Genomic DNA, 20,808 nt, shown 5'->3' with positions numbered 1-20,808 from the left:
GTTTTTTATGCTCCTTCCTGGACACTGGGGAAGGGGAACAGTCCCAAGACTATGCTATGTCTGGAGGAGCACTTCTGATGGAAGAAGTGCTCAGTACCTATCCTAAGGGGGAAGGTTCAAATGATGGATGCAAGGTGGACTCCATGAAAAGGTTACCCGGTCTCACCTCCCTATCCTTTCCAGTCCAGGACTTGAAGTCCCAGAAGATCTGACAACAGTCCCTGATGTGATCCTCCCTGAGGCACTTTAGACTCCTGGAATGAGGGTCACTCACCAGCATAGACTTATTGCAGCTGGAGTAAGCCTTAAAGTCGAGAGACTGAGGCATGCCCTGGCACTGGGAGTTAGTACTTAGTGTGTTGATTCCCAAATGTTCTATTCAAATTAAGTAAAACAACAATGAAATTTACACTAAATATTTAGCTAATTAACTATAGATGAATACACTAATTACATACAAGAGAACAAATTACCTGATGGGGAAAACACTTGTAAAGCAAGTGAACACACTCAGACTACCAACGTGGGCAGTAAGAAGGAAATGAGAGAGCACAAGGGTGGTACAAAGGGCAGAGGGGTGGCATAAAGGGAAATACATCACACAGCAGTACAAAGCCACAAAAGGCACACGCATGCGTGTGCCGCCCTGACAGGTGCCACTAAGGGAAAAAATCTCCAACTTTGGTACACTGGGCATGCACACACCTGAAGTGGAATGGACATGTGAAATCACTCAAAGAACTATAACCACACCCTCATCCAAAGACCCCTGTCATCCAATGCTCAAAATAGTATGTAGTCCCAAGGTCTTGGTAGATTTCTCGTTGCCCCTGAATATCAAACAATGGTAAAAATATTTCTATCATTTTCATCTAGTTAGAAGACTGCACAATCTTTCCTGTTAGAAGATCTAGTCACCTGTGAGCCACACTTTTGTCACCTTCAGGCTGGATTAATACAAAGAACTCTTACTGGAGGAAAAAGTCATCCAATGCTGCACACATAGTAATTCACCATGCAACACCACCACCTTTCTAACCAGGACACCCCAAAGAATGCTTGTTGCACTAATGTTATGCCATCTTTACTTATTCCTGACCAAATAGTAATTTTTCGTCAAGGTGTCAGCCCTTAATTTGAAAGCTTTGAATGGTTTGGGCCCTAGTTATCTCAAGTATCTCTTCTCTCTCTCATCTGTGACAGCTAACACTCAGGGCAAGGAGTCTGGAAAGAAAAACTCATTAAGCAGTTTGGGTAGTAATTTGCATTGTACTTTTACTATGAAAAATTTCATGATGGGACGTAGCTATTATTCATTGATCAATACAGAAATATCCCGCATAATATTTAAGAAAAGAGCAACACATCATATTGTGATACAGTGCCCAGTTAACCATTACCTGGGTCTAGTGCCTCGACCGCTCTCGCATTTTGTTAGTACATAATTCATCCATTTTCTGGCAAAGTTGATATACTTATCTCCAATTTTCTGTCTGAATTCTCCAGACATCAAGCGAACAACTTCTTTATGGTACTACAATATATTAAAAATTATCCTTCAAGTATTAAAATTAAAATCAAACCATCATATATAATATCTACTGAAATATCTGCTCACTAATAAAAGATTACAAGAAAGCACGATCACATGTCACACTCATATAGTTAATTCTATCCATACAATTTTTATGATTATTTATTTAACAATATCTTCGAGGGAAAGCCCCAAATACAAGACATTTAGTACAAAAGAACCAAGACAAAACAGTGGCATTTCAGCCATGTGGAATACTATGTGTGTGCATGCATTCCTCTTAAGCAATGTGCATATCAAGAAAGAATTATATTGTCTAGATGGGAACAATACGCAGCTCTGCTATCATATAGATCAAGTCTCAAACTAGTATTGAGTAATACTCATACCTTACAGGCAATTTTAATATAATTAGTACATGGAAAGAATAAAGTCTTTCGATACGTAGTAGATATGTGCACTAAAAGATTCAGTAGGAACATGGGCTGTTTTAGAAGACCATTCTTACAAGGACTCTGTACATAGTGAAGTGTGCACTGTCTCAAAGGTTTATCTATAAAGGGTTCAAAGGAATCAAACAAGTGCAAATATATCAGAAATGGCCTGAAGCTGACATTGCCTGGTTGGCACAATATAAGGCAGGCATTGATGAGCTCATAAAGGGTTTAAAGAAAACCTTTGAATAAGGGCTCAAGATTAAAAAATTAAAATATTTTGCATTTACATAGTAGCTTGTTTGGGCCTAGAAAGAAAAAATGAGGCAGAGAAAGATCAAATGACACAGCTCACATCCGAATATTTCTGACCTCCTGCAAAAATTTGTCAACAAAGCCTGACAGGACTAAACTTTAAATTCAGAGTGCCAACCAGGAATGCCTTGCCAAAACAAGAGTTTCAATGAGTTTGAGAGTTTGGCAGATTCAACAGATCTGCTCTCTCTCTTACGCAGTCTAAAGTTTTAATTTTCACACCATGAAAAGATTTGCACTGCACCACAATATACTCTTATAAGAATTAACAGAATTCACTCAAAAGCATAATTCACTAATTTTTGTAAGTGAAAGAGTTGAATTTTATCAGTTTCCCCCCAAAAATATGCTAAAAACATTATTTTAACACAAAAAATGCATTCCATTTTGCTCACTTACCTCAAACCCAAAATTGTAACTCTGAATCATGGCTTCTCGGTAGTATTGCTGCAAAGTGGCGGATTCAGACTCATCAACCTCAGCATCGAATTCAGAAGTGAACATGCGATCAACTCTATCAATGGCACAGCTTATCTTATTGCATAGCTGTAATGCATCGCTCTGAAGAACAAAAAAAGTCAGCTTCAGTTGAAGAGACACACTGAATTAAAATTATTTGTAGAACAGTATTGCCAAAATCCCAAAGCAGTTGGGGTCCCGTTATGTTAAGCACTGTAAGGAGACACAGTCAAAGAGTGGATAAAACAAATGCCTGGGTAAAGATGAAGGCACAGTAATAAGATGATGATTTTATAAGAGAGTACACCCATAGATGTGTTAAGACAATTATGAATTACAACTGTGTGACTTAGCAGGTGATGCACTTTATTCATATAGTCAACAATTCTTAACTTATGCAGATCTGTACAAACCAAACAGTTGCTTAAAATACTGTTTCTTGGAAACAGTGCTATTTTATCAAATTCTGACCAAAATCTATAGTTTTCTGGGAAATAAATAAATGGCTAATTAATAAATGCCACGTTCTCAGAAAATACATTTCACAGTAAGAGCTGGCTGAGTTAGAAAAAGATCGCTGCTGTTACTATCTATATAAAATATAACACAGAGTCAAATTCTATCCATAGGTGTGTGAGCATGCGTGCCACTGACTTCAGTGGGAAATCTGGGGACAGCCATGACACCTTCAATTAGTAAATCCTCGTTTCCATTGGTTCTGTGGTTTTGTAGGCCTATGCACTTTCATGTCACATAAAAGCATTTTAATATTTGCTGTCCACAGTTTTCAAAATTCTCCTTATTTTTCTATCATCTCTATAATTATATATAAAATAAATGAAGTTTGGTTCTTCTAACATTTTGAACACAGGAAGTTTGCAAGAACTAGAGAAGCTACTTCATTTCAACTCTGTGATCCCTTTATATGAAACGTTTTGTTTTGCTCTGGTTCACGTGTCTACTGTAGTACAGACTGGCTTTCTATTTTTGTGTGTGTAGAGTCTATGACTTGTACATGCACATGATATTGCTCAAAAGTTGCATTCACAAGGGATTTGTGTGATGCAATGGAGACTGAACAGAAAACACGACCTACAATAACTTGTACAAAGTATAAATCCAGAGTACTGGTCTATTATCATCACTGGAGTCAAATCATAACAGCTTTTAAGCCATTTGTGTTTTAATGCATACCAGTGAATGAGATTCAAATGATAAAACAATAAACAACTCTCCTGGAAATAAATTAGAAGGCTGCTTACCTTTAGCTGCTGCAATGCTTTGGCAATGACTGGCTGGCTGGATGTCTGTTCGTGATGCAAAGATACGAGCCCTTCAATAGACTGTTGGAAAGCTTTTCTCTGACTCACAAGATGGGCAGATTGCATGACTACAAAGAGGAGGTTGTCAACCTAGGAACACAAGATTAAAAATACTGTCAAAGATAAGAACTTAACAGTATCACAGCTACAATAGGCTCTGGTAGCCATTTTTATGAAAAGGCTGTCTCATAATGGCAATTTTATTATCCCCAAGTGTTTTCTGGAACCCAAATTATTATAAATCTTATTCAAAGATACTATAAGGATACTACATTTACACAAAGAGTTCTTCTTAGGCAATTGTGCTTTGACTAGTAGTATGTTTCCTGAATCATTTTTATAAGCATAAAATACATAAATTAAGGTGGGTAGGGTTTTAACACCACACCACTGGGTTGCAAGGGAGACAAACGGTTTCATTTCCTGAAGGGGAGCTCAGATTTCAGAAGTTTGGGAAAAAGTGTGCCAAGGAATTCTCAAACCAACCAGTTACACTTAGAAAGTTAACCTGTTAGCAAAATAACTACACTGTCACCCCCAATAGGTGATAAATGCAGGGAATAACAGACTTCATCCATGCTACAGAAGAGGCTTCAGCAACATGAACAAACATTTTCTAAGCAGGAAAAAAAAAAAGTTACATTTTCTTAACTGTTCTTCGAGATGTGCTGCTCATGTCCACTCCATTGTAGGTGTGTGTGCTCGCCACATGCACCAGTGCCAGAAGTTTTTCCCTCAGTGGTATCGGTAGGGGCCTGGCTCTGGCGCCCTCTGGACTGTATCTGCAGCGCCCCATATATCAGTACATACACTCTGCAGCGCCCCATATATCAGTACATACATGGGCGCCATGTATCAGTACATACATGGCGCCCATGTATGTACTGATATATGGGGCGCTGCTGGCTCCCTCCACCCTCCGCTCCTTCTTGCCGGAAACTCCGACAGTGGGGAAGGAATGCAGGTCATGGAATGGACATGAGCATCACATATCCAACAACAACAGTTAAAAAAAAAAGTAATCGTCTTTTCTTTTTCAAGTGCTTGCTCATTTCCATTCCACTGTAGGTGACTCCAAGCAGTACCACCAGAGGTGCGTAGGAGTTCATTGATGTGTCGATTGCAATATAGCTCTGCCAAAGCCATTGTCATCTCTGGCCTGCTGAGTGATGGCATAATGTGTCGTGAATCTGTGTACTGAAGACCATGTCACGGCTCTCCAGATGTCTTGGATAGGGTCACGTGCCAGGAAGGCAGATGAAGACACCTGAGCCCTAGTTGAGACAGCCTTCACTATCAGTGGAGGCACAGCCTGCAACAAGTCGCAACAAGTACAGATGCAGGCAGTGATCCAATTCGAAATCATCTAAGAGGACACTGGAAGGCCCTTCATCCTGTCAACTGCTGCGATAAAGAGCTGGGCCGATAAGCGGAAGAGACTGGTGCATTCCAGGTAGGACAGCCAGAGTGTGCAGCTGCCTCTCCCAATTGGTCAAGTGAGGCTTCGGACAGAATACTGGGAGGAAGATATCCTGGTAGACATGGAAACGTGACACCACTTAGGCAGGAAAGCCGGATGGGGCCGCAGCTGGACCCTGTCTTTGTAGAATACCGTGTACAGTGGTTCTGAAGTAAGGGCTTTGATCTCAGATACACGCCTCGCTGAAGTAATCGCTACAAGGAATGCAACCTTCCACAACAGATGGGAAAGGGAACAAGATGCCATGGGCTCAAAGGGGGAACCCCTGAGCCTGGAGAGGACTAGGCTGAGGTCCCATTCGGGGACTGGGTCCCAGATCAGTGGAAAGAGCCATTCAAAGCCCTTCAGGAACCTGATCAACATCTCATGTGAGAATACAGATTTACCCTGGACACAAAGATGGAAGGCTGATATGGCTGCTAGGTGCACTTTGATCGAAGAGAAGGCAAGGCCCTGGTGCTTTAAGTGAAGCAGGTAACCCAGGATGAATTGCAAAGATGACTGGGTTGAGGAGATGTGCTCCGACGCACAACAGGAGAAACACTTCCACTTTGCCATGTAAGTTACTCTGGTGGAGGGCTTTCTGCCTTCCAGGAGAATCTGCTGTACCTGACTAGTGCAGGCCTGTTCCTCCAGACTCAGCATCCAAGCTGTGAGGTGGAGAGAGGTAAGGTTTAGGTGCAGGAGCCTACCATGATCCTGCAAGAGTAGGTCATGGGGGCTGAGCAGTAGCCACGGAGCTACCCCAGCCAGTTCCATGAGCGTTCAGAACCAATGCTGGCAAGGCCACACTGGGGTGATCATAATGACTCGCGCCTTGTCACTCTTGATTTTTAAGAGGACTTTGCTGTTAAGTGGAATCGGCAAGAAGACATACATCAGGTCTCCCAACCATGACAGGAGAAAAGCATTGGAAAGGGAGCCTCTGCCGAGGCCTCGGAGAGAGCAGAACAGATGACACTTTCTGTTCTGTCTGGTGGCGAACAGGGCAACTCCGATAGCTGTGTAAGGAAGACACCACAAGCTAGTCGTATGGCCATAAGCTCCCTGACATTTATATGTAATGTGAACTCCTCTCAAGACCATGTCCCTTGAGTCCGAAGCATATTGAGATGCACTTCCCAACCGAGGTCAGATGCATCCGATAACAGGGAAACCGTGGGTCACGGACTTTTGAACAGCACTCCTTCTAACACCAACTTTGGGTTGGTCCACCACTGCAAAGAGGTAATTACTCTCAGAGGGACCATGATGACCTTGTCCAGGTGATGCCTGGCTGGGGAGCAGACTGCTGCTAGACACATTTGAAGAGGGTGCAACCTGAGTCTCGAATGACAGACTACATACATGCATGCTGCCACATGACCCAACAATCTGAGAAAGACCGGGCTGTGGTGAGCGGATGTGTGGGGACGCTGGCAATTAGATGTGACATTGTCCTGAACCTGGCTTCTGGTAGAAATGCTCTGCCTCAGGTAGAGTCAAGTACTGACCCGATAAACTTTATCAGTTGGACTGGGATTAACGTTGATTTTTGTTCATTTACCAGCAGACCCAGAGTTCAACAAGTGGCTTGCAGCATATTGACGCTGCATTGGAACTGGACCCTGGAGCAGCCCTTGACGAGCCAGTTGTCAAGGCATGGGTAAATCTGGATACTCTGATGCGTGAGATAGACTGCAACCAGCGACATGCATTTTGTAAACACTCTTGGTGCTGTTGCTAGGCCAAATGGGAGCACTGCATAGTGGTAGTGGGTAGGGGGGAGAGAGAGCTGAGTGGTTTGAGCGTTAGCCTGCTAAACCCAGGGCTGTGAGTTCAATCCTTGAGGGGACCACCTAGGGATCTGGGGCAAAAATTGGTCCTACTAGTGAAAGCAGGGGGCTGGGCTCAATGATCTTTCAAGGTCCCTTCCAGTTCTAGGAGATAGGTATATCTCCAATTATTACTTTATTTTATTTAGTCCCAACTATGAAGCACAGGAACCATCTGTGACTATGAAATATCGATATGTAAAAGGAAGTGGCTTTCAAATCGAGGGCAGAGTACCAGTCTCCCAGATCCAGGGAAGCAATGATGGAGGCCAGGGAGACCATGCAAAACTTCAACTTCTTGAAATACTTGTTGAGATTCCACAGGTCGAGGATGGGTTGTAGACCCCCTTTGGAATTAAAAAACAGAGAAAGTCAAACCTTTGTCCCTTAAATGCAGTCAGGACTTCCCACCTGCAGAAAGCCTTGCACCTCCTGAGCGAGCAGATGTCTCTGAAAAGGGTCCCTGAAGAGGGACTGGGGGGGGGGGGGGGCGGTGGAATTGAGATGGGGATAGAAATAAACTGGAGGGTATATCCCCCTGCTACTGTGCTGAGGACCCACTGGTCCGATGTTACAGAGGCCCAGGCAGGGAGAAAGGGAAGACAGATAGTTGGAAAATAACAGGGGAGCAGGATCCAGGACACAGTCTGGAAGGTCACACTCAAGCGCACCTTCAAAACGCCTGCTTACCACCCAGTTGGTTAAAGGTGGAGCTCGAGTGAGCAGAGGATGCTGGCTGGTGGCCTTGCTGGCACTTATAGCCCTTGCCCTTCTTACAGAAGGGTTCTGACCAAGACTGGCTCCCAAACCTATGGGTTTGTTGCAGCTTAAACTACTTCTTTGCCAGCCCCAGCGTGGAGAGGCTCAGGGTTTGCAAGGTAGCCCTCAAGTCTTATAGGCCGTGCAATTTATTGTCTGTTTGCTCAGAAAACAGTGCCAGGCCATCGAATGGGAGGTCCTGGATAGACTGTTGAACCTCCATTGAAAGGCTCAATGACTACAAACAGGATACCTGCCTCATTGAAATGGCTGAGGCCATAGTTTGGGCCACAGAGTCCACGCATCTGAGGCTGCTTGGAGGGCTGCCCTGGCCACCGCCCTGCCCTTATTGAGGATAGCCAGGAATTCCTTTCTAGGTTCCTCTTGCAGCTAATCAGAATTTGGCCACAGACTGCCAGATGTTAAAATCGTAGTGGGCAAGCAAGGCCTGATGGTTAGCCACTCTCAGTTGGAGGCTGGATGTAGAATAAATTTTGCCTCCTGGTTCTTAGGCATCGATCCTGGTTGGCCCTGTCTGTTGTGCTCATTGGCTGCCGACACAACCAGCGAGCTTGGGGCAGGGTGGTGACATCATAAAGATACTCATACCCCTTAGTGGGGACATAGTATTTTCGCTCTGCCCGTTTGGAGATGGGAGGCAGAGAGGAAGGTGTCTGCCACAGGTCCTTAGTGATTTTCACCACTCCCTTGTGCACTGGCAATGCCACCCTGGCAGGGGCTGCCACTCTCAGTACATCAATCAGGAAGTCCAAGGGGTCTGCCAGCTCCTTGGCTGCCAGCCACAGGTTTGAAGCAAACCTCTTCAGGAGCTCCTGGTGAGCCTTGGAAACATCCTGGGGAATCGGGTGAGAGGGCCCCACTATCCCTCATCAGGCAAAGAAGACAAGGAGGCAGATACAGGCGGGTCTATCAACTGCGCCATTTCTGCCATGGGAGCCTCAGTGGAGGCTGGCTGAAGCTGTGGAGCATGGTATGACTCCACATTCTAGCCAAGGGGTGGGCAGGACACTGTTGCCGACCATTTGTTGGATGTCCCCAAGGCTGACTTATACCCCCGTGATTGTTGGAGAAATTTCCAGGAGTTGCAAAATTGCCAGGGGGCAGGCCACTGGCCCTGGGGCCATGTTGCCACTGGTGGCCCAGCAGGGAATGCCAGTGCCCCCGATGGGTGGACCTAGCCCGTGGGCAGGATTTCCTCCTTGCTGTCTGAGCACAAGGAGGGGGATACATGCCTGAGGGACCAGGATGGTGCTGAGGCTGCCTATCTACCCCGATCCCATCAGCTCTGGCCCCAGACCTCCACTGAGGTTCTGTATGAGGGCGATGACTCCGGGTGCCGCAATCCCGGTGACTGGCAGTGGCGTTCAGCGGATTGGTGACAGTACCCCGGTTATTGACACCCTACGCTTAGCAAGCAGTGCTGCTCCATAGATCGGGAATGTGAGCGAGTAAACTGATGTGTTGGAGACCATCAACGTGCTCACGGTGAACCATACCAGTGGTACAGTGATCGGGCTCTGGCGTCTTGACCCTCCGAAGCGGCGCAGTGAGCTGGGCGAGTGGCTTGGTTGCTCCTGGCAGGAGTTGGAGCCTGATCTCCATCTGGAGGGGAAGAGCAGCCTCTCCTCTGGCCCTCTCCTTCCCTTTACGGGATACAACAGAATGTCCTCTCCTGACCTTTCTTTGCTTTTTAGCTAGTACTGGGAATGGGGATCGGCGCCAGTCTGAGGTCGGTGTCAGCAGTGCACTCCACACTGAGGCTGCAGTGCTAGGAGCAAAGTCCGATTTGGTTGGCTCTGAGGCCGATGTAAAGGCCAACTCCACAAGAAGCGCTTAAAAACTAACTGCTTTTTGGTCCGTGCTCTGAAGCTCTTGTCACTAATGTGGGTTTCCCCTAAGCACTTCAAACAACTTCGATGGGGATCACTGACTGGCATGGGTTTCTTGCAACAGTCACAAGGTTTGAAGCCCGGGGCCGGGGCATGTCCCGTCCCTAGGCTAAGTCCTATTCGTGACTAACAAACTAATACTAAATGTACACTAAGGGAACTATAAAACTAACAAATTTCTAACAACTATGTACAGAAACTTCGCAACTATGCACAGCTGGGGCAAGAAGACATCCCAGCATCGTCACTGGCGGTCAGAAGGAACTGAGGTTGAGGGAAGCCAGCGGTGCCTCTTATACCAGTGCATACGCGCGCCACTGCAGAGGGCTCCAGAGCCGGTCCCCTACAGATACCACTGAGGGAAAAACTTCCAGCACAGGTGCATGTAGTGAGCCCACACACCTACAATGGAATGGACATGAGCAAGCACTTGAAGAAGAACTATGTTATACTTGTGAATTCTTAAAATATGCATATATCCTTTAGGAACTAACATTCAGTGTTTCAGCAAAACCTGCAACGATATATAAGATAACAGATGGCCCCAGAGCAAAGACAAGGTTACAATTCACACTGTGAGCTGTTAATGACAAACTTAAAGAACCCAGTTGTAACAATGTATTAATTACAGCAGATCAAGTCCAAATTCATCTACATAGTTACTACTCCAGAATCATGACTGTCATTCACAAGGTACTTCAGTATAAAACAAAAACAATGTTAGATTCTAATTAAATAATAATAGGAGATATCGTATCTCCTAGAATTGGAAGGGAACTTGAAAGGTCATTGAGTCTAGCCCCCTGCCTTCACTAGCAGGATCAAGTACTGATTTTTGCTGCAGATCGCTAAATGGCCCCCTCAAGGATTAAACTCACAAACCTGGGTTTAGCAGGCCAATGCTCAAACCACAGAGCTACCCCTTGCCCCAATTAGAAACTGCCAATTATTTTTAGAATTAAGCTTTTTATATTAAAATTTTTTTTACAAAGTTTACAATTTAAAACAGAAATGTTTTCAGAAATATTGTTTTTATTCTCAATGAAAATATATAATTTTTAAACATTTCCCTGCAGTTTAGACTACAGAAAGTGCGGAATATTTAGTAGGTCTTCATATATTACTTTAATTTTTTACTTGTTACTTTTTAAACATAGCCTTTCAAAAAAAAATCAATGATTTTTATATATATATTAGATAGTGGATATAGTTTCCAAATGAAATTCTGTGTCTTATTATTTATTTCTTCAAGAAAATCACAACTTTAAAAAAGTCTGATGTTTTAGAATATCTATAAAAAAATATTAATAAGGATGTTATCGGAGACTAGATTAGCTATCATTAGTGTAAACTTATCATGAGCAGTCTGTAGTATTAACAAACAAGAAGCAATGTCTATACATTACAAATAGCCGAATACATGGAATGGGAATTCTAACATTTAACTAGTGGGTCAGCCCAGGGAGTCTGAAGGCAAACCAAAGCTGGTTTAGGAGGTAAAAGAGTCAGGGCATAAGGGAGCTGAATCAGGCTAGGGATGTGAGGAAGTGCAGAGAAAACCAGGAGGAAAAAATCTTATTTGGCTCTGGTAGTAGGGGTCATGGGCAGCAGGGGAGGCAAGTCCTGGCTGCATATAGTGGAGCAGAGGGAACGGTGGAAGGGACCCTGGCTGGCTCAGAGTATGAATGGGAAGATGTCTTCCTGCAGAGCTTAGGAATTCCTATATTTAGGTACTCACAAGTTTCCTATCACTCTAGTATCTGTGCACCTCACAAACATGAATGAATTCCATTGCACATCAACCCAGTGAGATAGTGAACTATTCGTTCAGTTTCTACACGGGGAACTGAGACACAGAGATTAAAGCCAAGATTTTCAAAGACAGGAACCTAAAGTTACAACCTAAATAAGTGGCCTGAATTTCAAAAATGCTGAGCATCCAGTAGCACCAACTGAAGTCTAATTTGAGGCACTCATTTTTTTATTAATATTTGGGAATAAGTGATTTGCCCAGCATCTGAAGCAATTGGCCTCATGACTTAATGCACCCAAAGCAAACACCAATGGCCTATCAGTTCATAAGATATGATGGCTTTTTGCTAAAACAAAACATTATCAGTCTAACTATACATCGGATACTGAGCAGCTCTACTGTGAATAATTTATTAATTCTTTTGATTTAATAAGGAAGGAATTTTTTTTTTGGAAATAAAAATGTTGCTTTCAAAAATAGTCTAATGTTCAATTCCTGCAATAACATATATTTAGAGATAAAATATCAAAGCAAGAACATACTTAGTTTATTGTCCTGGGTTACTATTATATTTCCAATACATCTTAGTCACAGAAGGAAAAATATCTCATTTAACATCTATGGTCATTATTCTGGAAGCACTTCACCTCCAAGTAAAAGTAGACATAAAATGGAAAACACGTACCTGCATACTACTTAAGGTATCAACAGTTTCCACCTGAGGCACTATTTTGACTGGCTGTCCTTCCCATGTGCTCCAGCTGTCATCTAATTCATGGTCTTTATCACTGTGCTTGGTCATCAGTAAGTAGGCCTCATATGCAACCTCCTCTGAATCCTTAGAACAATCCTTTCCTGCAGCTGCATTCAGCAGCTGTAAAATCACAGATTTCTCCCCTGCAAGGTTATCTGGGACAAACACATGTAAGTTTTCAAGTCCAGGGATTTGCACCTGCAGAAAGAATAAAATGGCATTCGGTGAGCAAAACTGCACGCCACCACTCAGCTTCTCAGGATGTTGCACATGCAGCAGAGTCCACTTAAAATGGTCATTTCAGCTCTAGATATATTCCCCATTTTAAGTACAGAAAATATTACTAAACTGGCAATATGTCTAGGAGTGCAGCCATTCTAGCAATATACCCACTTTTAATCACATCACACCACCTGTGCTGATGACATATGCTAAAAATCAAAGTAACACACTGTAAGTATGGTAATGCCATAGCAACTTAGAATACAGACTTGCTCCCACACACATCTTTAAATGACTATTTTACATGCATCATTTAAAAGGATGTATATATATAGAGAGAGAGAGAGAGATACCTATCTCCTAGAACTGGAATGGACCTTGGAAGGTCACTGAGTCCAGCTCTCTGCCTTCACTAGCAGGACCAGGTACTGATTTTGCCCCAGATCCCTAAGTGGCCCCCTTGAGAACTGAACTCACAACCCTGGGTTTAGTAGGCTAATGTTCAAGCCACTGAGCTACCCCTCCCCTCAGAGTTAGCTGTCCCTTCCCAATGTTAAAATCATTATAAGGAACAAAGAAACAAGTTACCACTAACATGACATTAAAAATCAGTTCCCTTCTGCTTAAACAATGGAACGTTTAAAAAAAATTCAGGGGAAAAATTCACTCAAATTCTGGAACTATTCATATAACTTTCCTTCACAGCCATGACAGAAACACATACTGTCTCGGCATAAAAGGACTGATCAAAACAATGGCTTGTCTTTTTAGTTATTGCTGACACTCAAATTTACAGAGGTTAATTTGTTTTGTATTATTGTGATAGAGTCCCAGGACAGATTTCCACTGTAAGTAAAGTATTATTTAAGCAATATTACATATGGTAAATAAATTTCTTATTAAAAAGAATGGTGCCACTACTCTTTATGATAAATAATAATAGGAGATATCCTATCTCCTAGAACTGGAATGGACCTTGAAAGGTCATTGAGTCCAGCTCCCTACCTTCACTAGCAGGACTGAGTACTGATTTTTGCCCCAGATCCCTAAGTGGCCCCCTCAAGGACTGAACTCACAACCCTGGCTTTAGCAGGCCAATCCTCAAACCACTGAGCTATCCCTCCCTCTAGCTTAAGAATTAGTGTTGTCAGAAGTTACTTATAATGGATCTCACACATTAAGGCAATTTGTAGAGAAGAAAGAGCAAAATCTCCAAAGATGATGCTATTCAAGTGCCCAATTAAACTGAATTCTCTCTCCTCTTGTTCACTGTAAAACGGATCTTCACAAATAACTACATTTCTGACTATACTATTCCAAAAATAAGACTACTGCCTCCCTTCCTGGACACATCTTAATAAGTGCTTAATGGCAGAAAGCAATGAAAACTAGCTATCATGCATAACCCATTTTTAAAATTACGTCACTCAGCCATTTACACATTTTTTCTTCACAAAGACCAGAATTTGTCCGTTTTCTTTTCCCTCTCTTTATCATGATCCCTTCAGTAGTTTTGGGACCGAGGTCTGAAAATCCTTCCTTTAATTTTGCCTGTTTACGGCCTTCTCCTACCCCCTAGGCCTAACATGTCAGTCAGCATTTTTCTAGCTGCAGACAAAACAAAACTCTATTCAGAGTCTGTCAGGATTCATCTACTAGTTTCCTTGTGCAAGGAAACAGTCTCTATAAACAGCTTTTACAAACACAGCTGCACTGGCTGGAATGTAACAAAACATTTAAAAGAATTCAAGATTACTAAGGTTAGATAACTACTAGTTTTTCAGTTTTCAAAGCTAAGCCCACACCCTCCACCACATCTGCATTCACACAAATTATTTTAAACAACTATGTTTATACAGTTTCCTGGCACAGAGGAAAACAGTACAGTAGGAACCCTCAATATGTCAATGCCTCTCCATTGGGAGGAAGGGACACTGCAAAGGTGATTTAAGGAACTTTTAATCCCCTAAATCCAACTCCTTAGGCTAAATATGACCTCTGCTATAAGGCTAAATTCAAATACTGCACTCAACATTTTTAACATTACATTTCTTAATCTTACAATTTAAACCAGTTTGATTAGAGGCTGGAAGAAAACTTTAAACTACAAGGCTGTTATTGATACTTTAGAAATAATAAAGAAACATTTTGTGAAACTAATTAGCATCTGATCTGACTAGGCTGCCAACATTAAAAGTCAAATGCATTTTTAGAAAGCCAAGATGATAAATCCCAAAATCCATTTTGGAAAAAAGAAGGTTAAAAGATCTTATTACAGAATAGATGCAATAAAAAAAACATTTCAAACTAACGATTTTATTCTCCCCTCAAAATGTATGTACAACTCTGATTAACACTAACTAGACTTATGTTCACACATAGGTTAACAGACTACTGTCAAGGAAGAAGTTTTACATTACAAGTTTTACACACCAAAGACAAAAGGACACAGTAGGAAAGTCTATTACCATAGTATTTGACAAGCTTTAGTGTATTTATCCTCGCAACCTTTGTGAGTTAGGGAAAGGACAGTTACCTTTTTCTTCGAGATGTGTTGCTCAGGTGTATTCCACAGTAGGTGTGCGTGCGCACCACGTGCACCAGTGCTGGAAGTTCTTCCCTTAGCAGTACCCTTACTCGGGGAGCGCTTCTGTGACCCCTAGGGTGGCACCTCTATACTGGGCTATAAGGGGAGTTGTGCACTTCCCCCACATCTCAGTTCCTTCTTGCCAGACAACTCTGACGGAGGGGAAGGAGAGTGGGATGTGGAATACACCTGAGCAACACATCTAGAAGAACGCCAGTTACGGAACAGGTAACTGCCCTTTCTTCTTCGAGTGATTGCTCCTGTGTATTCCACAGTAGGTGATTCCAAGCTATCCCTGTTGGAGGTGGGTAGGAGTTCACGACAGAGTGGGATGGAGTACTGCCCTGCCAAACCCAGCATCATCCCTAGACTGGGAGACAAACGCCCAATGTGAAGTGAACGTGTGAACTGAGGCCCAAGTGGCCACTCTACAAATGTCTTGGATAGGGACATGGGCTACGAAGGCAGCTGATGAGGCCTGAGCTCTCACTGAGTGTGCCCTAACGATTTGTGGCAGGGGAACCCCTGCCAGATCATAGCACATGCATATACATGAGATAATCCAGCAGGAAAGACGCTGGGTGAAAATAGGTTGCCCCTTCACCCGCTCAGCTGAGGCAACAAAATGCTGCAAGGATTTCCGGAAAGGTTTGATCCGATCCAGGTAAAATGCTAGCGCTCTACGTACATCGAGCATGTGGAGGCAGCGTTCCTCGTTGGAGGAATGGGGCTTAGGACAGAGCATAGGGAGAAAGATGCTCTGGTCCATATGGAAGGCGGAGACCACCTTCGGGAGGAATGCCGGGTGTGGGCGAAGCTGGACTTTATCCCTGTGGAAGACCGTATGGGGGGTTCTGAGGTCAAGGCCCTGAGTTCTGATACATGGCAGGCCGACGTTATTGCTACAAGGAAGGCCACCTTCCAAGAGAGGTGAGACCAGGAACACATGGACAGAGGTTCAAAAGGAAGACCGGTGAGTCGTGACAAAACCAGGTTCAGGTCCCATTGTGGCACGGGAGGGTCTAGCGTATGGGAACGAACGGTCAAAGCCCATCAGGAAGAGGGAGGTCATAGAGTAGGAAAAGACCAAGTGTCCTTGCACCAGCGGGTGGAAGGCCGATGTGGCCACCCAGTGTACCCTGACCGAGGCGGGTGCCAGTCCTTGGGTTCTAAGGGACAGGAGGTAGTCCAGGATAAGCTGGAGAGGTGAGGAGGAGGGGGAGACTCCCTGCTCACTCGCCCACTTGGAGAACCTGGACTACTTTGCCATGTATGTACGGTACATGGACAGCTTTCTGCTTTCCAGGAGGACCTGCCTTACCTGCTCCAAACACCTGACCTCCTCCCCGCCTAGCCGCGGAGCAACCACACTGTAAGGTGGAGCGCAGCTAGATTCGGATGGAGGAGGGAGCCCCCACTCTGGGAAAGGAGGTCCAGGCGAAGTGGCAGCGGCCTCGGGGGGGCCGCCAAGAGGCGAAGGAGGGTCCAATACCAGTGTTGGTGGGCCCATTCCGGGGTTATGAGGATGACTCTCGCCTTGTCTGCTTTTACCTTCTGCAGGACTTTGTCGATGAGGGGCAACGGTGGGAAAGCGTAAAGGAGCTGGCCCAACCACCGAAGGAGGAACACATCGGAGATTGCGCCCCTCCCTATCCCTTCCCTGGAGCAGAACCGGGGGCAACGTCGGTTCTGGCCGGATGCAAAGAGGTCGACCTGGGGAACTTCCCACTCTCAGAAGAGCCGGTGAGCGATCTCCGAGTGAAGCGACCACTCATGCTAGGGGGAGAAGACCCTGCTGAGGCAAATCTGCTTGCGTATTGCAGACGCCTGGGAGGTGTGCGGCCCTCAGAGAGATATCATTGGCTATACAGAACTCCCACAGGCTCAAGGGTTCCCGGCAGAGGGCTAGGGAGTGAGCTGATGTAGTACATGGTAGTAGTGTTGTCTGTGAGGACCCTGCCAGCCTGCCACGAAGGTGCGTATGAAAGGCCACGCACCCTAACTGTACCGCCCTGAGCTCTTTGACATTTATGTGAAGGGACAAGTCCCGGGATCGAACATGTTCCTTGGGTTTGCACGTTTCCTGCGTGGGCTCCCCAACCCAGGTCCAACGCGTCAGTCACCAGGTCTACAGACGGGCTGGCATCCCGAAAGGGAACCCTTTGCAGCATATTGCTCAGGCAAGACCACCACTGAAGGGAAGCCAGTATCGGGGACGGAACAGTGAGAACCTTGTCCAGTTTGTCAAAGGCCTGAGAGAATTGAGAGGAAAGCCAGAGTTGGAGGGGCCTCATTCGGAGTCTGGCATGGCAGACCATGTATGTACATGCCACCATGTGGCCCAGAATTCGAAGGCACGCTCCCACCGTTGTCACCGGAAAAGCCGTGACCAAGGCAATGAGATCTCTCAGGGCCTTGAACCTGTCTAGGGAGAGAGAGGCTGTGGCCCTCAAACAGTCCAACAGCGCCCCAATGAACTTTATGCGCTGAACTGGAACTAAGGTTGATTTGGTCTTGTTCATCACTAGGTCAAGACTGGCTCATGTCGAAAGGAGCAGCTCCAGATGGGTCTGCATCTCGGAACGCGAGTCGCCCTTGAGTAGCCAACTGTACAGGTATAGGAAGATCTGCACCCCCTCCCGCCTGAGGTCGACCCCTACCACAGCCATACACTTTGTGAAAACCCTGGGTGCCGTGGATAGGCCAAACAGAAGGACTGCAAACTGGTAGTGGTCTAGCCTCACTAGGAAGCGGAGGAAGCACTTGTGCCCCTCGAAAATATGGATGTGGAAGTACGCGTCCTGGAGGTCCAGGGATGCAAACCAGTCCCCCAAGTCCAGGGAGGGGATAATGCAGAACTTGGAGCAGTCCAGAAAACAGTTTAGGCCCTGGAGGTTCAGGATGGGCCTGAGGTCCCCTTTGGCCTTCAGGATCAGGAAGTACCGGGGTTAGAACCCCTTGCCCTGGAATTCTACTGCCTCAGGAGGTGGACATGCTCCGGGTCTCCCGGGGAAGGCGGGTGGTTTGGAGGGGGTAAGGTGAACTGCAACATGCAGCCCTTGGAAATGGTGCTGAGGACCCACTGGTCCGATGTTATACGGGACCACGCCATGTGGAAGGCAGACAAACGGTTGCAGAACACAAAATTTATTAAATCGGGGGGTCTCCCTGGCAACTGGCCTGGTGCCCCCCTGCAAATAGTCAAAAACTGGCTCTTTCCCTGACTCTTGCCCTTAGAGGGCCCAGGCTGCGAGGCGGAGTGGGACTGTCACTGAGACCAGCGATTTTGGTCTCTCGGTCTCCTATACGGGGGCTCATATCTGCTCCTCGCAGACTGAGCTGATGGTTGCAGTATGACCTTATCCTTAGCTGGACGGACGTAGAGGCCCAAGGTTTGCAGGTTGGTATGGGAATGCTTCTGGACCGCGAAGAGCGCTTTCCCATCAAACGGGAGGTCTTGCATAAGGGATTGGGCCTCTGTTGACAGTCCAGACAGGAGCAGCCATGATGCCCTGCACATGGAAATCGCTGAAGCCATCGAGTGTGCTGCAGTGTTGGCTGTGTCCGACGCCGCTTGCTGGGCCGCTTTCGCTGCTGCCGCCCCATCTTCCACCAGGGCCTTAAAAGTTCTTCCTGTCCCAGTCTGGAGGAGAGGCTCAAACTTAGGCAGAGACTCCCACAAGTTAAAGTTATATTTGCTCAGCAATGCCTGGTGGTTGGCTACCCTAAGTTGGAAACTTGCCGAGGAATAAATTTTTCTACCAAAGGAGTCCAGTTGTCTGGTGTCCTTATTTTTGGGGGTAGGCGTGGGCTGGCCTTGTCGCTCTCTCTGGTTTACCGACTCTACCACAAGTGAGTTACGTGGGAATAGAGGTACTCACGGTCTTTGGCCGGCACAAAGTACTTCCTTTCTGCCTTCTTGGAGATTAGGGCCAAGGAGATGGGAGTTTGCCACAGGGTGTTGGAAATGTTGGCTACATCCTGGTGCAGGGGCAGAGTCACATGGCTCGGTGCCGAGGGGGACAACACATTAAAGAGGGAATTGGAAGGGCCTTCCATTTCCTTGGCCTGCAGCTGGAGGCTGGATGCCACCCACGTTAGCAGGTCTTGGTGCGTCTTAAAGTCCTCCTGAGGGACTGATGGCGGAGGCGCTGTTATGGTGTTGTCCAGTGCCAGGGAAAGGGCCGGCATGGAGTCGTGGGCCTTGGTTGGTACCAGTGGGTCGGGCTCCAGATCAGAGTCCGGGCGCAGGTCCACCAACTCGTGGCCCGCCAATCTGTCTCTTAGACAGCCGGATGAGGCTGATGGGGCTTGAGATGCTCCGGCGATCGAGCGGGCCCCCATCTGGGCGGCCATTAGCCGCCACGGTGCCCACTGGTACCACTGTCCCTGCCACGGGGCCCCTTGCCACTGACCCGGCTGAGGGCCTGGTGGCTGTAGTTGCCCTGGCTGGGCCACGAGTGATGGAGATGGGCAGCTGGGTGCCGAGGCTACCATCGAGTGCACAGTCTCATGGGAACGGTATGAGCGATGGTGCCTGCAATGTCGCCTCCCTCGGGACCTGGACCTTGAGGACCAGTACCCGCCTGAAGTGCTACTTCGGTACCCATGAGTGCCGCGGGAGCTCCGGTGTCCCAGTACCGAGTCATCGAGAGGGGAATCTCGAGTGCAACGTCTAGCTGAGCGGGAACTGGAACAAGAACGACGATGTCTACCCCATCGAGAATGGCCGTGGTAGTCACGTTGCAAACGGAAACATTCCCAGAGCCTCTCTCGATGCCTGTGCTTGCTAGCAGGTGGCGTAGAGGGTCCCCGAGACTCCTGTGCAGGTGGTGACCAGGATGGCCTGGTCAGCATCGAGGGAGGGCGTGAGCTGCCAGATGATCCGTCGCTGAGTGCCAAACGGTGCGGGGAGCGGCCCTCGGAGTGGGAACTGAGACCCGCAGGAGAGGTCTGATGGGAACCCAATGGGGGCTTGCCCCAAGACCAGGGAGCCGTCACCGGCTGTGTGCCTGGAATCGGCAAACTCATCATGTCTTTCGCAGCCTGCATCGCATCCGGCGTCGATGGCATCCGTACCAGTGGAGATGTGCAGGCAGATGGTGCCGGGCTGCTCCGCTCAACACGAGTCGGAGGCCTTGAGCCTGGGGGGAACTGTGGACTGCCCGATGTGGGACCAGCCACCCCTCTTTCCTTGTCTTGGCGCCACTGTGAAGTAGGGCCTTTACCCTATTTTTTGGAGGGGGAACGGTGCCAGCTGGTAGAGGGGGCCTGGCTATGCACCAACGATGCGGAGGCAGGTGCCAAGTCCGCCAGGCGTGCCTGAGTTGGGGCCAACGCCAATTCCATGAGGAGAGCACAGAGTCGAATGTCTCTCTCCTTCTTGGTCCACAGCTTGAATGACCTGCGGATCTGACAACGTTCGCTCATGTGAGTCTCACCCAAGCAGCCAATCACTCCTAGGC

At 46.5% G+C, this 20,808-nt stretch overlaps 1 protein-coding gene across 8 annotated transcripts in view; it reads right to left on the bottom strand.

Moving 5' to 3' along the window:
* MAP3K4 (mitogen-activated protein kinase kinase kinase 4) overlaps positions 1-20,808 on the bottom strand; it is a 174,216-nt gene that overhangs the window by 56,300 nt on the left and 97,108 nt on the right. For all 8 annotated transcript variants that reach the window (XR_012655570.1, XM_075064088.1, XM_032793198.2 and 5 more), the window contains 4 exons: positions 12,466-12,732; positions 4,005-4,154; positions 2,683-2,844; positions 1,401-1,534 (listed from right to left, as the gene is read on the bottom strand). Coding sequence is in view for 7 of the 8 variants with exons in the window: in XM_075064088.1 (XP_074920189.1) it covers positions 1,401-1,534; positions 2,683-2,844; positions 4,005-4,154; positions 12,466-12,732 (713 nt within the window). In the remaining variant the exon portion in view is untranslated. The remainder of the gene's footprint in view (positions 1-1,400; positions 1,535-2,682; positions 2,845-4,004; positions 4,155-12,465; positions 12,733-20,808) is intronic.

The sequence above is a fragment of the Chelonoidis abingdonii genome, chromosome 3, assembly GCF_003597395.2.
Source record: "Chelonoidis abingdonii isolate Lonesome George chromosome 3, CheloAbing_2.0, whole genome shotgun sequence".
Taxonomy (NCBI): Eukaryota; Metazoa; Chordata; order Testudines; family Testudinidae; genus Chelonoidis; species Chelonoidis abingdonii.
This window is presented reverse-complemented; position numbering and strand designations above follow the sequence as displayed.